This window comes from Prionailurus bengalensis, chromosome C2, assembly GCF_016509475.1.
Source record: "Prionailurus bengalensis isolate Pbe53 chromosome C2, Fcat_Pben_1.1_paternal_pri, whole genome shotgun sequence".
Taxonomy (NCBI): Eukaryota; Metazoa; Chordata; class Mammalia; order Carnivora; family Felidae; genus Prionailurus; species Prionailurus bengalensis.
The window spans coordinates 80991326-81010695 of record NC_057350.1 but is presented as its reverse complement, the minus strand read 5'-3'; the positions used below and the strand labels follow the sequence as shown (position 1 = coordinate 81010695).

The 19370-nt window shown below is 47.0% G+C and overlaps 2 protein-coding genes across 2 annotated transcripts in view; one reads left to right on the top strand and one right to left on the bottom strand.

Moving 5' to 3' along the window:
* The first annotated feature begins 724 nt into the window (after window positions 1-724).
* RTP1 (receptor transporter protein 1) lies at window positions 725-4659 on the top strand. Its single transcript, XM_043594631.1, has 2 exons — window positions 725-1548; window positions 2750-4659. The coding sequence occupies exons 1-2, from the start codon at window positions 1277-1279 to the stop codon at window positions 3267-3269; spliced, it is 792 nt and encodes a 263-aa protein (XP_043450566.1). The 5' UTR covers window positions 725-1276; the 3' UTR covers window positions 3270-4659.
* Window positions 4660-15970: 11311 nt separating this feature from the next.
* The window catches only part of MASP1 (MBL associated serine protease 1), a 60901-nt gene continuing 57501 nt past the window's right edge, over window positions 15971-19370 (bottom strand). Inside the window, exons 14-16 of the mRNA XM_043594628.1 lie at window positions 19225-19292; window positions 17180-17279; window positions 15971-16750 (exon numbers count right to left, since the gene is read on the bottom strand). Of these exons, the coding sequence (XP_043450563.1) occupies window positions 16560-16750; window positions 17180-17279; window positions 19225-19292 (359 nt within the window). The 3' untranslated portion in view covers window positions 15971-16559. The remainder of the gene's footprint in view (window positions 16751-17179; window positions 17280-19224; window positions 19293-19370) is intronic.

Genomic DNA, 19370 nt, shown 5'->3' with positions numbered 1-19370 from the left:
GAACTTAATCAATAAGTTGTATACAAATAGGTAGCAAAAATGAAATTATAAAAGATTAGAAAAAAAAAACACTTTAGTACCCCCAAATAGAGGAGTAGCTAAATAAATTATGCTCCACTAGATCACAGAATATAGGCAGACCACAAGATGGAATAATATTAATTACTTAGAAAAATATTCACTATATATCGTTATTTAAAACATAGATCACAGTGGGGCATGTAGAATGTGTGTGTATGTGTGTATATATATACAGACACACATATACACACACACATGCACAGATAAGTGGCAGTCAGGATGCATATATCGTAATATTAACAGTGATTATTTTGAACACGAGTTTTAGTGAGAGTTTTACTTTTGCTTTTATCTATATTTTCCAACTTTTCTAAATAAAACTGGGACTTTTATAAAGGAAAATAGTTTATTAAAAAATATCAGGAGAGGCACCAGGAATAAAGGCTGTTTTCCCCCATGTATATTGCTCTCGTCTTCTATCATCAGGTTGAAAATCATCTTTTCTCCTCCTACCAGGCTGATGCAATGGTACCCACCTTTGTGCAAAGGTAGTTGCTCTTGCACAAAGCTGTCCAAGTACAGATCTGTAGCGTTCTGGCTATTGGGTACATACACAGTTACCACCTGGCATAGAGCCTGGTACAGGGGTATGTTTGAAATGAATGACTTAAATGAATGCGTATGGGCTCAATAACTTGGATTTGAATATGAGCTCTCTGCCATTTATAAGCTAGATGAATCCCGCCTCCTGATCTGTAGAGTGACAATAACGATTGTGGGTCAAAGGACCGCCAATAGTTTTTGTAAATGGCCCAATGCCAGTCACAAATGGGTGGGAGTGCAGAGAGTTTATTATTATTGCTGCGTCTATTAACAGGTCCACAGCGTCCCATCCCTAAGGTCTCTTTGGCTCCCTAAGGCATCATGGTTACCATAGCAGCCAGATGCTGATGATGCCTCCAGGGGCAGCGAGGTGAGGCTGAGCCAGCTCCCGGGTCTTCGCCTTTGCACGCCCTTCACAGGCCAGAGTGAGATGGCCTGAAGCTCAGCCTCCTTTCAGGCCCCCCACCTGCCTCAGGTCACTTAGACCCACAAACCCTGCCTCCGCAGCCTCAGTTCGGGGCCTTCCAACACCCCTTTGGAGAGTCCCTCCTCCCCAAGCTCTGTCTCTTGGCGCCCTGCCTGGTTGCTGTGGAAACAGGTTCCACTGCGGACAAAGGAGGGAGCTGGGTCCTGCTTCCTCCCGGTCCTGTCGATGAGGATTTTTAGACCGTGGAAACTGCGCTGCCCTGCCCTACACCTGCCCTCGCTCTCCGTGTTCTCGCTCAAGTGGAGCCTGCCCTCCTTTGCCACTGACGAGACCATGTGTAAAAGCGTGACTACAGGTGAATGGAAGAAAGTCTTCTATGAGAAGATGGAGGAGGCCAAGCCGGCCGACAGCTGGGACCTCATCATAGATCCCAACCTCAAGCACAACGTGCTGGCCCCTGGCTGGAAGCAGTACCTGGAATTGCATGCCTCGGGCAGGTGAGTGGCCCGGGCAGTAGGAGCCTGGCAGGCTGGGGGCACCTTCCAAGAAGAAACAGAGATATAGAGAACCCAGATGCTTAGGGTCAGTCTCGCTGGGCCGGTTTAGACTGGGAGGCAGAGAAAGAGTCCCTCACTGGGAAGTGGGATACTGGAGTTTCATTCCAGCTCTTCCTCTGCACTCCTATGTAACTTTCCCTCTCTGAGTCCTGGCTACTGCTTCTGACGAAGAGGTGGGACATACTTACTAATTCTAACCTCCGACATTTTACATATTTTCGGATTTTAATCCTCTAACTGCGTTGAAAACCAAGAGACGGGGGGCTCAAGGTCTATGGAGGTTGAGTTCTGTGCTCTGGTCCTGGGACAGTTCAATTTCAATCTATTTAATTCGGCCTGACTTAATATAAAATACTGAACACATGAGGTGTTCTAGAAACTGGCTCTACTATGAGCTCCACGGCCCTTGAGCAATTCATTTTCCTTCTTGGACCTCACTTTCCCCATTTGTGAAAGGAGAGGTTAGACTAGATCCCTACCTTGTGGGTCGTGGACCAGCAGCACCAGCATCATCTAGAACTCGTTAAAGATGCAGAATCTCCAGTCCTGTTCTAGACCTACTGAATCAGAACCTGCATGTCAGCAAGGTCTCTCAGCGATTCAGATGTACAGCAATATCTGAGATGACTTTCCAGCACTCTTGTCCATGGGTCTATTATGCAGGACTTCCCTTTGGGACAGAAGATGGGGAGGCTCCATGGTGCAGCGTGGGGGTCAGAAGCAAGGCCTTACTTCCTGCCCTGGTTCAGTCCATCCAATTCAATTCAAGAAAAATCTATTGAGCGCTTGTTACGTGCTGGCTACTGGCTCTGACTCTGGCTGTGTGCACGTGGAGGCCCAGCAGCAGTAACGGTGTCATTTTTCTCCTGATTTGGGTCTAGCCTGTTCACAGTCAGTGTTAACAGGTAAGACTGTGCGGACGGATGGTGCGTTTCCCAGCTGGTCCGGGCCATCCCCGCCGTGAGACTTAAAAGAGGTGTGAGCAGGAAGGACTCATCTGGTGCCCCCTGAACATTTTGCAGATGAGGAAATATCCCCAGAGCCAAAGCCCCAAGGGCAAGGCCTGAGGGCACTGGGATGCAGGAGGCAGGGGCCTCTGCAGCACACAGTCCTTTCCCCCTGCCTCAACCCCTCCCCGCAGGTTCCACTGCTCCTGGTGCTGGCACACCTGGCAGTCGCCACACGTGGTCATCCTCTTCCACATGTACCTAGACCGCGAGCAGCGGGCGGGCTCGGTGCGCATGCGCGTCTTCAAGCAGCTGTGCTACGAGTGCGGCACGGCGCGGCTGGACGAGTCGAGCATGCTGGAGGAGAACATCGAGAGCCTGGTGGACAACCTCATCACCAGCCTGCGCGAGCAGTGCTACGGGGAGCCCGGTGGCCAGTACCGCATCCATGTGGCCAGCCGCCAGGACACCCGGCGGCACCGCGGCGAGTTCTGCGAGGCCTGCCAGGAGGGCATCGTGCACTGGAAGCCCAGCGAGAAGCTGCTGGAGGAAGAGGCCACCACCTACACCTTCTCGCGGGCGCCCAGCCCCACCAAGCCACAGGCGGAGGCGGGTTCTGGCTGCAACTTCTGCTCGATACCCTGGTGCTTGTTTTGGGCCACGGTCCTGCTGCTGATCATCTACCTGCAGTTCTCCTTCCGCAGCTCTGTCTAAGATTCCCTTAGTGGGCGTAGGGGAACTCTTCGCGGCCCAAGGCCCGTGGGGGCCAGCCAGCTGGAGGGAGGGGGCAAAGAGAGACCTGGGGTGGGAGTGGGTTAAATTCTAGTGCTGGTGCCGCCACGGACTCCATGGGGACCCTAGGCAAATCACACGTCTTTACCATCCATAAAATCAAGGGTTTCTGAAGTGAAACCCAGGACCCCGAAGTTCTGCATAGCTGTTGCTCAGGGACTTTTGGATTTGGAAGGTAGGCCGGGTGAGTAGGGTTCCCATCCTGGTCACACTGTCCATTCCTGGCTCCTACTTCCTCATCTCGCCTTGATCAGAACATCTTGGAGTGGCATTTAAGAGTTATGGATGCAAATAGGTTCAACTACTTCAAAAGAAAAAAAAAAAAAGCTTGACCATCACAGGGCTTGGTGATCTCAAAAGGCCTTTCCACAGTGATGAGCTCATTCTTGTGCTCTCTCGTCAACCCCCGGCCCCTATGGAGAAGCCTCCTCCACAACTCTGCCTCCCTGCACACAGCAGAACTTTCTCTTGAAGAGAAGAGGTGGAAGCATTAGGCTGTCTCTTTGCTGCTGGATGCACAGGGTTCCTTGGTTCTGTTCCCCAGACCCCCAGCTTCCAGCAGCCTCTCTCCACTCAGGATGGATTCTGAGGCCTGCCTGTCTCAGAGATGGTGGTTGGGGTAGAGTTTCATAGACGAGGCTTCCCACCCATGGCTTATGAACTGACAGAGAATTTAGGGGAGGTTCGGAAGGTAGAGTGTTAGACGCAAGGCACAAAATCCCTAGGAAACAAATATATGACGCTCTGTTATAATGAAGAGTATGTAGAGTTCAGGGACCCAGCCTCACCGATTCTTCAGCAGTTCTGATGGTCATGACACCAGTGTAGGGGTCTGGCCTCCTGGGCGCCTTGCTGATATGCTAGTTGAGAGGCTTCCCTACTTTGGCCATGCATAGGCCCTCTCACCAACCATTAGCTGTCCACCTAGAACCACAGGGATGGGGTGTCATTAGCAAGAGAGGGAACATTAAAGACATGAAGTGCTTTACCCATAGAGAAGTGCATAGATATGTGAGAGAACCTTATATCACTTTAAACTGGGATGCGTATGGTTTGGGGTGGGAGGAGAGACTTTCTGAGGGTACGGGTATGGATGGGGCTTGGGGGGAGGCAGAAGGCAGGAGATGGGATGCCACCCTGCACTTTCGAGGGTCCTCATTCACCTCGCCTCTGTTAACAACTTGATTCTTCCTGTGTCCCCTACCGATCCCCTTTTTAATGGAAAGTCACCACCATCTGTAGTGGTGGAGGGAGTAGGGCCACTTATATAAAGATGGGATACTTTAATAAAGACTGTATATCTTCAATCAGGCTTAGTAGTCATGAATGTGTGCTTGAGACTCACTACAACGTCCCTGATATGTGGTCCCTGATATGTTAGACGCCCCCTGTCTCCTTCTTTCGCCTTTCTTGGGCTCCCATATAAGGCTAATCTAGCTCCAGCTTCAAGGTCTGGGCTGATCATGAAGGTCAGGAAGAATGCAGGCAGTGCTCAGTCAGTCATCCAGGGGACTCAGCCTAAGGCCGGTCGTACCCTTGCCCTTGCTGTAATTCTAGCACCTGGCTGCCGACGTCCTTTGCTTTATTCACACAGTGCTCATCCCTTTATCCAGGCTAAGTACCCCAAACACCCTCTGTCTGACAAGCCCTGATTTGGGTGCTGGGATCCAGTGGGCACTAAGACAGGCCTTGTCTCCCAGAGAGCCCTGCTTATTATTGAGGAAGTTCCTGGCCTTGGCTGTGCTTTCGAAATCCTGGGGAGCTTTTTAAGGAAATGTCTGTTCCCAGCCTCCACTTCAGTGCAACAGAATCAAAATTTCTGGGCATGAAGCCTGAGCATCTGAATTGGAATAAGACTCCCAGGTGGTCCACCTGCACTGCCTGGTATAAGGCCTTCTCGCTGAGGAACAGACTTCCTTTTGCACCCAGTCTTATTATGATGAGCCCTGAGGTCTCCCTTGATGGCTCCGCCTTGGATTCTCTAGGACTAGGACTCAGCTTCCCTCTTACCTCCCTACTCTCTGTCCTGGGAACTTGACTTTCCCTCAAAACTCCTGGTTCCTGCCTGTCCTCTGCTATGATGGCTTTGTCCTGCTCTGAGAGTCTCCATCATTGAGCTCGACCACTCTTGCCAGATGCTTATCAAATTTTGTTACAAGGACTTGCTTATGGCTGTATTCCTTCCTGGAACGTGACCACAGTGTGGAAGTGGCTTACCTCAAGTTCCCTTGCCAGCTAGTGGCAGAGCAAGAAGTCCAACCCTCACCTAGTTTTAGTTCAGGCCTCTTTTTTAAAGCATTAGGCTTCTTCCTCCTCTGTGGGAAGATGTCTGCAACCCTCGGAGGCTTCCACTGTTTCCTTTATTGTTGTTGCTACAGATTGGGGGGCGGGGGTGGGTCTAGGTTTGCTCACTGGCTTATGCCTCATCTTGGCAAAGACTTCTCTGGGACAGTCCTTCCTTTGTACACATTGCCCTGTGCCACATGATGAACTTGTTAGATGTGCCCTAGGCATTATAAATAAACTTCTCGGAGACATTTCAAGATCCCAGCCTCTCCCACTGGAGCTTCCGGGTACTAGTCTTGATGTTCAAGCCAGGAGAAGACCTACAGGCTCTGAATTGTGGCTCCAGAGGCTGAACTCCTCAGTATGGTATCAGCATGAAGTGCAGCCTGGATCATTTCCAGGGCTGGGACAGGGCCATCTCCATGGGAGAACACTTCCTGGGGGTCAGGAGCCCTAAGAACAAAGGAAATCACCAATCAGGACAATTTCCAACATAGTGAATCCATAGACCATCAGAGCTGTAAGGCAGATTCGATCTAGGGCCTTTATGTCATAGGTAAGGAACTTAAGCCTAGAGAAAGTAAGAAATTTGACCAGCATTATATGCACAGAGTCAGGGAAGATGATTAATTCAAACTTCAGAAACAGGTTCTGCTACTTATGAGCTGTACAGCCTTAGGCAAATTACTTAAACTCCTTGAGCCCCCTTTCCCTTCTCATCAAAATGGGAATAACACTCTTGCCTTGCGGAGCTATTGTGAGAAATAAATGAGGCACTGTCAGTAACTTTGCCTGATACAGAGCATAGGCTCACCCTCTTCCTTCTTCCCCTTTGCCTTTCATCTGGCAGCCTCCCCTGTGACTCCCTGAGGGGCTCTTTCTCTTTGTGATTTCAGCTCTGCTGGTAAATGTTTTGGGGGGGGGGAGCAAAGAAATAAAAAAGAAAAAGGAAGGTAAGGGTTAACTCCTCCAGCCCAAGGCTGAGACCTGGTTTATTTAAATGTAATGTAGAGTCATTTCTTTTCTTCGTCTCAAATATATTTCAAAGCAGTGACTTCATTTTTCCAGTGGCATGGTAGCCACTCTTCATTCTTCAAAGAGAGCTATATAAAAATCACCCCAAACAGAAAACACCAGTGATTTCTGGGCTCTATTCCCATTGGCTGAAATACCGCAAAAGGAATTTCGTTCCATTCCAAGTCCCATTCTGGTTCTCTGTAGGACTCCCAGCTAAGGAAATTCCTTTGGAATCGTTTTTTGGCAGGGCGTGGGTACTGCCACATGCACCAGGGAAATGAAATCCGCCTGTTGTATGGCTATTTTGTGACGAATCTTGTGAGGGTAGGTGGGTGGTGGTTGTGCTACAGAAAACTCATTGGCCTGGGATTTGGGCAACATGGGTCCCAGCTCTGGGTTAGATGTTACCGAGAGATCTAGGCTGCTGACCTTGGGTGCCTTAGTCTTTCCCCTCTCCTGGGTCTCAGTTTCCTCATTTGAGAAGCAAAGAAGTAAGGTGATCTGAAGGGCCCCTACTAGCCTTGACCTTGCTCATACACTGCAGCTTGGCCTTATTTGTCCTCACTCATTTGGGGTGGCGCCTGACCCTGACCCATCTGGTGGGTCATGTAGTTCAGCACTTCAGTCTGACCAGGTGGGTTTGGAGTTTGATCCTTTTCCCCTTTCCTTTCTGGAGGCAAACTTTGAGACATCATACCCTAACTAGACCTCTCTACAGTGATATTTGCATTTGAAAAGGCAGTTACCTTGAGAGGTGCTGCCTTATACAGGGACTTGCGTGGTAGCCATGGAATTTCAGTCTGTGTTGTTGTCCCCTCACTTCTAAAATAAGCTCAATCATTCTTCACTTCATCATAGTGGGGTTACAGTAACATTTTGAAGACGTAATAAGATTTCCCCTGTTTCCAGGATTATTCATTCATTCAACAAATGTTTATTGGGTACATATTATACGTTGCGCATTGTTCTAGGCACTGTGGATAGAGCGGAAAGCAAAGCCACCAAGTAGTTTACCGTATGCTTAGTTGAGGAACTAGGCAATAAACAGTCTGAGTAAGATGTGTGATATATTAGGGGGTGTTAAGTACTAAGGAGAGGAATAAAGTAGGCAAGGGGGATAGAAAAGCAAGGACTGGAGTTACCATTTTAGATTGGGTAACTAGGGAGAGTCTCGCTAAAGAGGTGAACTGAGGAAGGGGGGGATGGCATGTGCAAAGGCCCTGAGGTAGGAGCAGCCTGGAATGTTCAACTGTGAGGAGACCAAAGTGGCTGGGGTGCAGTTCAGGCTTAGTAGTCATTACTAATAGGGTAACAAAGATTAGAGTAGTAATGGGGGTCAGACCATATGTGTCACAGGGTATTGTCAAAATGTTGGTTTTTAATCTGAATGAGACAAGAAGTCAGTAGAGGGTTTGAGCAGTGGAGTAATGTCATCTAATTTATCATCACCATGTTGAGAAGACCATAGAGGAGTAAGCATAAAAGAGGGAGGATTACCTGGGAGGCTCCTGCAGTAATCTAGGAAAAGAGGTGATTATGGCCTGTTCCAGTGAGGTGGAAAGTTGGATTGAGTCTGGGTATATTTTAAAAGTAGAGCTGAGAGGATTTGCTGATGACTCAGACATGAGAGAAAGAGGAGCCAAAGAGGCCCCAAGGTTTTTGGCCTGGCCAACCCCCTTCGGCAACGAGGAAAGCTATGTGAGGAATAGATTTGGGGGCGATGTCAGGAGCTTGGTTATGGACATGTAAAGCTTGATATGTGTTGTAGGCATTCTGTTAGACATTAAATGTAAGAAATGCAAGGTGGCAGTGGAATGTTCATAACAGCAGTTCAGAGGAAAGACCCAAGCTGGAGAGAAAATTGGAGCAGTCAGCATCTACGTGATATGAAATGTCATGAGATTCGCTGAGATTTTTCGGGGAGTGAGGCTAGATAGAAAAGAGGCCAAGGACTGAGTCTGGGGCTCTCTAAGTAGAGAGGTTGAAAAGAAGGAGCAATCCACCAGGGGCTGTGGAAACTGAGGCACAGAGAACGTGATTTGCTTGAGCTTTCAGAGCCATCAAGCTGCAGGGCTTGGACTGGAGCCCAGGTCTTCAGCGTCAAGGTGCAGAGCTCTTACCCCTGGCCCAAAGCACCTTCTCTGTCATGGCTCCAGCTTGCTCTCTGGATGGGAGTCCTGCCCCTCTCCCTTGCGCGGGAAGTGTTTCGTCAAGTCTGAGCAGGACAGGGATTTTTGTTTCTGTTCTTCTCAGTGTGTTTGAAGTGTTTCATAATTTTAAGATGCACTCAAATTAAAAAGGCTTTGTGGGAGGCCTAGACAGCCAGGATGGGTTTGGGCATTGGACACACAAACTCAGACCAAAGGAAGATGTTGTCGGAGTTGTTTAAAGGAAGGATTCTGTTGTCTTGGATCCCGTTGGCAGGCCTGGGCCATGTGTGAGCACTTAAACTTGGGCATGGATGAAATCAACCAGATCATGTCAGGAGATGGGCTAGATGGAATAATGTCACAGGATAAACAGCTCAGGGGGAAGTGTAGGTCTTCTCTTTCAAAATAGGTCAGCATCTTCTGAAACTTGGGTCTGGACCACATCTATACGGTGTCCTCCAGATTCCCAGGGCTTGCTCTGTTTGATTCTGGCCTGTGGTATGGCTTGGGGTCATAACCTGTTCATTTGCAGAAGCTTCCACTGGGGCTGGCAGATGTTGGTGGGGGAGATGCGTTCCCACACACGCTGATCTGTTCATTCAGCACGCTTGCCCTGCGGCACTATCCGGGCTTGACACACCTTCCTCTTGTCATAATACTGTCTTGTCCTAATACCCCATTCTTCAGAGGGGACCCCCTTGGAGCCTTTGTGATCTGCCTAGGTGTTGAAAGGGTCTTGGCTCTTTTTCCTGCATCAGAAGCTCATTGCTGGGAATTGAGCCCGTGTTTTTACATGCAAACAATTTTTCTTAACGTCTCCAAAGAGAGGCCAGCACACATCAGATGCAGGAGACGGTTGAAAAAACCGTGTTTGTGTCCTTCCCTCAAATTTAGAGACACCCATGGCTTTCTTTCTGGAGATAAACACTCATGCCTGCAGCTCACAGAAAGACCAGGGGCCTGGAAAACCATTACTGCCCTTGGGTTTTGGTCTATGCCCTGTTTTCTCTCTGCTTCTCTGCTAATTCATCCTGAAGTATTATCAGAAGCTGGGAATCTCTTAACGGTGTCTCTTTTGGACTTAGCCCTAGGTTCTCAGACCTCTGAAAAGCAGATTCCTGTCCTCCCTCCATACAGGCCTGCACTCATTCAGGACAAGAAGGTCCCTTGCCTGATGTCAGAAGCCATCTTGAATCCCCTACCTTTGGTGTCTTCTCCTTTAGTTACTTCTCTGCATTAAGGCCTCATTGGAAAAGTCAAGTGATCATATCTCCCTTTGATTCAAAAAACTCAAATGTTTCCCTATTCCCGAAACCAAGCTGAGCATACAAGGTCTGCACTTCATATCTGCCTGATGGTGTTCTCTTTTCTCCTAGTTCTTCTGGTTTTCCAGGGACACCAAGTCATTCAGATTCCCCCAAACATCCACTGCCCTTTCATATTCTTTGTTTTGCATATGCTGTTCCCCCATGCCTGGAATACTTTCCCCTTCTTCAGTTTACCATTGCAAAGTAAAAAAGACTGTTCTTTCCCGGAAAATACTCATGCAGAGATATCATAGTGATGGTTTTGTGGCTGAGAGAACATTCTGGATTGTGGGCTAGAGCAGCAGGGTGCCTACCTCACCTCTGCTTCCCAAAAGCTGCATGGCCTAAGTCAAAGACCCAAGTTGGGGTAAAAGAGGCTCCCAACATTCTTCAGGAGGCACACACTGGCAGGATAGCTTAGAAATGTGGTTCTCAAACTGTATGCACATTAGAGTTACCTGGGGAACTTTTAATCCCACCCACCAATGCTCAAGACTTACTCCTGGTTATATTCGAGTCTCTGGGGGCTGAGACTCAGACATTGGTGTTTCTGGTGCCTCCTGTGTGCAGCCTACCTTGAGAACCATTGGGGTAGAGCCAGTGGGACCCAGAGTCCATCAGAACTGGTTTCAAATCCCAGTTTCCCCATCTCCTGACTGAGATACCTTGGGTCACATTTTAAAATAGAAACTTTTAATTTTAAAATAGTTCTTTTTTCAAGTTTACTTATCTTCAGAGAAAGCAAGGGAGTAGCAGGGGCAGAAAGAGAGGGAGAGAGAATCCCAAGCAGGCTCCAAACTGTCAGCACAGAGCCTGACTCGGGGTTTGATCTCATGACCCTGCAATCATGAGTTAACCCAAAATTAAGAGTCAGACACTTAACAAACTGAGCCACCTAGGTCCCTAAAATAGTTTTAATTACAGAAAAATTGTACAGATGGTACAGAAAGCTCCCATAAACCCTTCCCCAGTGTCTCCTATTATTAACACCTTATGTTAGTATATGGTTCAATTGTCACAATTAATAAACCAGTATTGATGTGTTATTCTTAACAGAAGTCCATCCTTGATTCAGATTTCCTTCATTTTTACCTAATTTCCTTTCTCTATTCCAGGGGGCCATCTAGGGTCCTATGTCACACATTTAGTTTCAAGTATCCTTAGGCTCTGTGTTAGTTTCCTCAGACTACCATGACAAAGCACCCCAAACTGCATGGCTTAAAACAACAGACATCTATTGTCTCATAGTTCTGGAGGCTAGAGGTCTGAAATCAAGAATTGGTGGGGCCATGCTCCCTCTGAAACCTTGGGAATGGGGTTGGGGGGTGAGAATCCTTCCTTGCCTATTCCCAGCGTGTGGTTGCTAGTGACCCTTGGCCTTCCTTGGCTTCTATCCACGTCCATCATACATGGCGTTCTCCTTCATAAGTCTCTGTCTCTGTGTCTCATCTTCTCTTCCTATAAGGTCACCAGTCATATTGGGTGAAAGGCCCACCCTACTCCAGTATGACCTTGTCTTAACTAGATGGATCTGCAAGGACCCGGTTTTCAAATAAGGTCACATTTGGAGGTCCTGAGGATGAGAACTTCAATGTATCTTTTTTAAGGATACAGTTCAGCATATTATAAACTCCTCTTGGCTGAGACAGTTTCTCAGACTTCCAGTAGTTTTGATCACCTTAACAATTCCAAGGAGTATTGGTCAAGTGTTCTGTAGACTATCCCTCAATTGGGATTTTTCTGATTTCTTTCTCATGATTTTAGGCTGGGGTTATGAGATGAATGGAGGAAGAGTGCAGAGATACAGTGCTATTTTCATTAGGACATATCAAGGTCATATAGTATCAACATGACTTATCATTGTTAATATTAACTGTGATCACCCGGCTGGGGTAGTGTTTTTGTTAGGTTTCTCCACTCTAAAGTTATTTTGCCACCCCCCCCAGCTCCCCCATTTCCATACTGTACACTTTGGAAGGAAATCACTATTTGCACCCCACACTTAAGGGAGGGAGAATTATGCTCCATCTCCTTTAGAGCAAATTATTTATATGAACCATTTGGCATTCTTCATGGGAGATTTATCTATTCTCCCCCTTTTATTTATTCATTCAATAACTTACACATGTAAGTATACACTATGGATATGTATTTTATACTTTGGGTTGCAATCCAATTCTGTTTTGCTTTGTTGCTCAAAGTGTTCTTACTTTGGTCATTAGAGCGCTTCTAGTTGGCTCCTGTGTCCCTTTGACATACCCCCCATCACTGTGTGTGACTACCTTACTCTCTGGAACAACATACTCCAGGCTCATCTTGTATATTTTCTGTGCTAGTCCTGGAATCAGCCATTTCTTTAAGGAGCCCTCGTTCCTTTTATTGAAGAATAGTGTTAGAAACCAAAATCTGGACATTAGGTGTGCTTGTTGCTACTGGGGTGTTGGTGTTTGTAGGTTGGTCCACATTTTTAACCTCACTGTTTTAGTTTTCTTGCCTGTAAAAAGGGGAGAAGAGAGTAATAGTACTTTGTGAGGATAGATGAGAGAATTATGTAAGAGCTTAGTGTGGTCTCAATCAGATAGTGAATGTTCAGAAATGTTAGTGATTATCTCCCACAGAACTTTTTATGTTTGAGCTACATTTAGTTTCCAGCGTTCTTTCCTATATGGTAATTCATCTTATTCTACAACCCTCAGACAGGTAGAGCAAAGATTTTTCTGCCAGTTAATGGATGGAGAAATTAAGTGGATAAGAGAGTCAACCTATGCTGCACTAGAACCTAAGTCTCTTGGTTTCAAGACCTATTCTAGACCCAAATTGGCCACCATCTCTGCCACATGATCAGTATAGATTTCTCTAATTTTACCTAATCCTACCTATCATTGCTAGAAGGGCTTCTTGTTGGTGCTAATTCTCTGATTCTTGCCATCGGAACAAGATTAACTCATAGCAAAAGGAAAGTACACACTACAATTCAAAAGAGTGCACTCATAGACATGGTGCCATATTTTCTGAACCAAACAATTGAACACATGATGAAAAAAATTTTTTTTCTATTCTGGGAGTGGATGACAATCAAGAAATGTAATTTCCTGACTTCAGCCAGGTCACGATCTCGCGGTCCGTGAGTTCGAGCCCCGCATCAGGCTCTGGGCTGATGGCTCAGAGCCTGGAGCCTGTTTCCGATTCTGTGTCTCCCTCTCTCTCTGCCCCTCCCCCGTTCATGCTCTGTCTCTCTCTGTCCCAAAAATAAATAAATGTTGAAAAAAAAATTAAAAAAAAAAAGAAATGTAATTTGGATGCTCAAAGATAAGCATCCTGGAATATTTTGATAATTTATAGGAATAATAGGACAAGGTGTTTAATCAGAACTGACCTGAAAAACCTAAGACCTGCTATTGTATTGACAATATGATCTCCCCCACTATCTCTCTTCATAGTACAGTGATACTAATCAGATTCAGAGAAGTGTTGATAAATGAAAATACAACTTACCAGAATCATTAGAGCATGAAAAACATACAAGCCAAACAGGATTCTTTGACTCAACGCAGATGTTTATTGGAACAAATGTGTAGCTACTCACAAAAACAATAGCATTTGTTGCTAATGAAGTTGGCATGTCATTATTGCAAAGAACATTCATGGTATGGAATCACAGCTACAAACTCTATTCTAGGGAGGTGGAGTTTTGTTGCATAGAAAAGGGAACCTAAGAGGCAGCACATTTTGAATTTGGAATGGGCTGCATTTGGAGGTAATGAGTTTCCCACCTCTAGATAAGATGGTCCTAATAGACACTCCCACCCTCTGCTTCTTTTTTTTTTTTTAATTTTTTAATGTTTATTTATTTTTTGAGAGAGAGAGAGAGAGAGCGAGCACAAGCAGGGGAGGGGCAAGAGAGAGAGGGAGACACAGAATCCGAAGCAGGCTCCGGGTTCCGAACCGTCAGCACAGAGCCTGACGCGGGGCTTGAACCCACAAACCATGAGATCATGACCTGAACTGAAGTCTGGCGCTCAACTGACTGAGCCACCCAGGCACTCCCCAACCCTCTGCTTCTATAACTCTGTGAGAAGTTTGGGTTTCTTGAAACTCAGCAGCAGTGCAGGGGCTGATAAATGCTTGTTGATCAAGGGTAAGCTGGAGTTCCAGAGCACATTTAGACATTTCCTCAGAGTAAGGATAAAGGGGAAATAACAGGATGAACTGGGTCCAGCAAGAAGCCAGTATTTATGCACAAATCCTGAGGCTATTTCAACCGCTATAGTTGCCTGAATTTTAGAAGAAAGGCTATTTCAGATGGTGATTCTGATCCCAAAATCAGAACAATGTCCTTTCTCTGTTCCAGGCCTAGTAAACCCACCATTTTTGTGGGAGAAGCTAGTGTAATATGAGGAAAACCCGAGTGGACATTTACTCTTGTGATCCTTCCACCTGGAATGCCTCCCTCTGTTTTACCTGTGGGAATGCCCACCCTCCTCAAGGGTCAGTGCCAACATCATCTCCTCTAGGATTCCTTCCTGATGTCCCCTCTTCTTTCGCATGCCTCCATATCAGAGTGGCTATTCTTTTGCTTCCATGCTGCTCCCAAACATAGCACTTGGCTGGGTTCCTTCTGTTCATGGTAGTCACTTGTGGACGTGTCAGTTCCACCTGTAGGAGCTCCTGGAAGGCATGAGCCATGCTTCCCTCAACTTGGTATTCTCCATAGCCCCGTCGGCACGGCCTAGCACATGGGGACACCTGGGTAGTGCTGTGAGGTAGGAAGGTATGGGGTTTTGGAATGTCTTCCAGCAACTCCAAAACTTTGCATTGCAATTCTTTGGTGTCTGAGATAGAGCTCCAGCTTGTCTGACATATATCTGATGAAGTTGGGTACCCATTGCCATCTTCCCTTTACAGCATGGACCGCAAGGCCCAGAGAGGTAGAATGACTTGCTCCTGGAACCAGCGGCAGGCTGTGAATTGATGTCCCTGAGCACTCAGCCTAGTGCTTAGTTTTTGTGAGTTCTCACCCCTCAGTATCTTCATCTTCCAACAAGAGGTTCTGACTGAGTCCACCAACCGCAGTGCAGGTTAAGAACTAGAATCTCCCACGAAGACCAATTTTGATAAAATAGAAGACAGGAACCTGGGGCTTCTGACCCTTGAAGAGCTTAAATCTCAGAGCTCTGGAGGGGATGAGGTCTCCCCAGAGAGGAGGTGGTTCTTGGAGGGGAGAGGCATTCTGCCTGGGAAACACTTGTGATCTTGCAGTGCCAGGGCATCCAGGGTGAGGGACGGGGTGTGAAATCAGTGGCACTGCTGCTTGGGGTTAGCTGGGGACATAAGAAGGAAGAGTTCAGGGGTCTGAGTCTAGCCTACCAGGGCTGACCTTGTGCAGCTCAGGTTCCCAGGAAGGGTAGGAGCAGATGCTCTGCTTTGGAATGTGGAAAGTTCCCTTGGCTAGCACTTTGCTAGGTGACATTCTTGGAAACCAGGGCATGGTAGACGGGGTGGGGATGGGGAGAGCAGTGGATGCAGTATTGGGTCTGCATCAAAGCTCTGTTGAACCTTAAAGTAATTTTTGCCTTTTGGTTACTTCAGCTTCAACTCATCTCATTAGAGAAACATGTCTTCGTTGGATCTTAGACTGTCAGAGCTGGGAGGGTCCTTTCAAATGAGGGGAAGGGACTGGCATAGAGCCACACAGGAGCTGGGGGAAGAGCTATTTGTAAAACCTGGCATCTGACTTCCCAGTCCACTGCTCCTGGTCTGCCCCCCTCCTCCTGTCCTGCTTCTCTCGGGCACTCTCTCAGTCTCATGTCCAGCTCACATTCACAAGTGCACTGCTATGGGACATGCTATTGGACTAAGAAACTTGTCACTTTTTCTTTTTTTAATGGGGAACATGGATTGGGACTGAGAAAAGTGCATGGTAGCAAAGAATCATGGAACATTTGCAGGCAGATGAAGGAGATGGTCAAGGTTGAGGAAAAGGGTACACACTGAGCAGCCCTAAGACCCGACGGGATTTGTGGGAGAACTTCATTTGCCTGGTAAACACAATGACTTTTGCTAAGTCATGTTTATTGAGGACTTATGTCTGCACTGTGCTAAGTGCTATGTATATATTAATTAATTTTATCTTCATCAGACTCTTCTGAGGTAGGTAAGGTATGCCATTTTTATAATATGGACAAAGAAACTGCCATTCAGAGGTAAAGCCACCTGCCCAATGATGCAATGTCAGTAAGTGATAGGGCCTGGGTTCAGCCTTGTGTTCTGATCACTCAGCTACTCTACTCCTTTACAGAGTGTGGAGAGGGGGCTGAGATACCTCTTTATTGGCCAGTAATGGGTGGGCTGAACGAAATGGGTGAAAGGTGAGGGGTGGCCATCTTGCATCAGATAATTCTCCTGTGCTGCTGAGTGACCCGGGGCAGGCGGTTGGGGGTGAGGAACAGAATTCAATTCCTTATCTTGGTGACCCTCTGGATCCAGTCTGTGTTGTAGTAGATGTAGGAATACACTCCATAGCGGTCCTTCTTTCCACAGTCGTCGCCCCAGGACACCGTGCCCACCAGGTACCACTGGCCTGTCGCGTTATCCAGGGTCACCATGGGGCCTCCGGAGTCACCTGAGCAAGCGTCCTTTCCCCCTAAATGAAAAGGAGATGCATGTTAAAGCTTTCCCCTTCCTAGCCCCAAATAAATCCAAAGGAGCCTCCTTTTCCCTACATCTGACTTGCAGTTCAGAGAATTGAACACGAGGGGGCGCAACAGACCATGTGACCCAAACCTGGACTCTGCAGTTCTGTCCGGCCTCCCGAGAGCTCAGTGATTTCAGTTATTGCAGGCAGGTTCGGGACTCTCCTTTCATAGGGGAATCCTTGGGCTTGGAGATGGGAATGATGGGAATTTCTTAGCACTCGTTTCTCTGACGCAGTGTAATTCTCCAGTGGAATCCTTCCTCTCGTGACCTCCCCCATTCCTCTCTGAGTCTTCCTCTGTTCAGCCTTAAAGACTGGACGATCTCCAGTCCTTCCATTGCTGGTGGTGCCCTGTTGTATGCCATCCTCTTGACTTACCTTCCTTCTCCCCAGCACAGATCATGTCCCTGGTCACTTTCTTCTTCAGAGGGGCATAGGCCTCTTGGCATGTGCGGTGGTCAACAATTGGGATTTCAATCTGCAACATAAGGCCATTGTTGGCTCTACCCCTGGCTGAGGAGTTCTTGCTGTTCTGATACCCCTAGAGCTGGCTCCTCCCCATCTCCTTCCTGGATGAGCTTAGGTCGAACCTTAGACCTGGTCTCAGAGACTATCCTATTGTGCAGGTGAAGGAACACTGAAGAATGGGGAGATCATGTTCTGCCACAGTCTTAGTCATGAACTTGCTGTGCGACCTTGAGCAAGTCTTTTGCCCTCCCTGGGCCTCATTTTTCTCATCTGTAATAATACTTGCCTAGCACATTCATTATTTCAACTATGGGAATGTATACAAAACATGGCCAATCTTCTCCCCCTGCCCCCATCCCTACAACTGCTGGCTGTGAGACCTGCGGCATATAGTTTGCTTACTGCTTTTCAGACCTCTGAGATCGCTTCCTCATCTGAGAAGTGGAAGTCACACTACTTGCCATACGAATCACATGGAATGGTCCAAAGAGGAGATGAATAAGCAGATACTTTGTAAATTACAAACACCGGATAAATGTTAAGTCCATAGGGGTTACCACTGCTTGCCTTACAGCAGGCATCACAGTAGTATGAGCTTCTGGACACTGGGTTTGTATTTTGTCCACTTCTACTTACATAGCTTGGGACAGAGTCAATACTCAGGGAATAGTCTTTTTAACTGAAGCAATAAATTGATACGTAAAAGTAAGATATTGTGATTATTATTGCCCTGGATTCAGCTTGGGGGTAAATGTTGGAGCAGATGTCTGGAATAAAATGAAGAAACATATGAGTCTCATTTACCCACACCAAGAACTGAATGGGTCATGGGACCCCAAAGTATAGTTCTTATTGACCTTTGTCATTTAGGTCCCTCTTGGGCCATGGTCTTCCCAGATCACTGGGAAGAGAAACTTAGGGCAGAGTGGTCACAAGCACATATCTTCAGCAGACCATCAAGTGCCTGACTGACCTCTATTCATTGTTCAGGTATTAAAGTGTTATTTTCTCTGGAGAGCCCTTCTGTACCCTTAAGACGAGGTTGGATTTCCTGTTATACATTCTGGAGCCTCCTGCACTTCTTCCTCATCACATTTATCATGTTGGTGACTACTTTCTGTCCCCCTCACTTGACTAAAAGGGCAGATCCAGTCCCTATAAGATTCAGGGACAGGATTTGTCCTTTTACCCCCCTGCATACCTAGTAACTAGTACAATGTCCGGAACATGGGAGGCACCAAATAAGTACCTGGAAGTTAATGAAGGAAAGGATGAATGGCTGTTGCAAATCTGAAATTTCGAAGTGTGTTAAAATAACATATGTTGAAAGGTCAAAAATTAGCTGTGGCAGTCACTAACCCCAGTCATGTCAGAGTCAGGCAGATCTTGGGGGGGGGGGCGTCTAGCATTGCCCCTAACTTTACAGCTCGAGATACTATACAATGGTCTAGAGAGGCAAATGACTTGTTTAAGATCACCCAGCAAGTTAGTAGGAACCAGTACTTGGAGCTATGGCTCCTTACTTCTGGTTCAGTGTTCTTTTATGAAATGATATAAATGTGAACTCCTAAATGCAACTGTCAAGTTTATTACTACAAGAACTGCAGCTCTCAAGAGCTCATTCTTTAGCCCATTCTCTGGTATGTGAATCTTTATGGTATACTGATGGGTCACCTTTTGGGGTGTCCAAGCCTGCTGTTTTCTGGAAGAATTTCCATAAGCTGAGTCTTTAATATGTTACGGAAATACTGAACAATGTTTAGAGACTAGTGCCCCATGTAGAACAAACAGACCAAACTTGTTGGGGTTCAAAGTCCCAGTGAACTTTGGAGGTGGGTCTGGGCCCCTTTTGTCTCTCTCACCCAAAACTCTAAATCCCTGAGGGGAACATGGAGCAGAAAGGGTCAATGCAGGGCAGAGGCATCATTCTCTATGGGGCATAAATTGAACCTCACCTCCATCAGTGTCTCTGGGAACCTTTGCAAGAACTGTTTTCCCCAGCCACTGACGATGACCATGGCGCCTGGAGGAAGGAAGACACAGTGAGAGAAGAGAGGCTGTCTGTGGGGTTCTCAGAGGGTTGAGTCTTGCTGTCCCATCA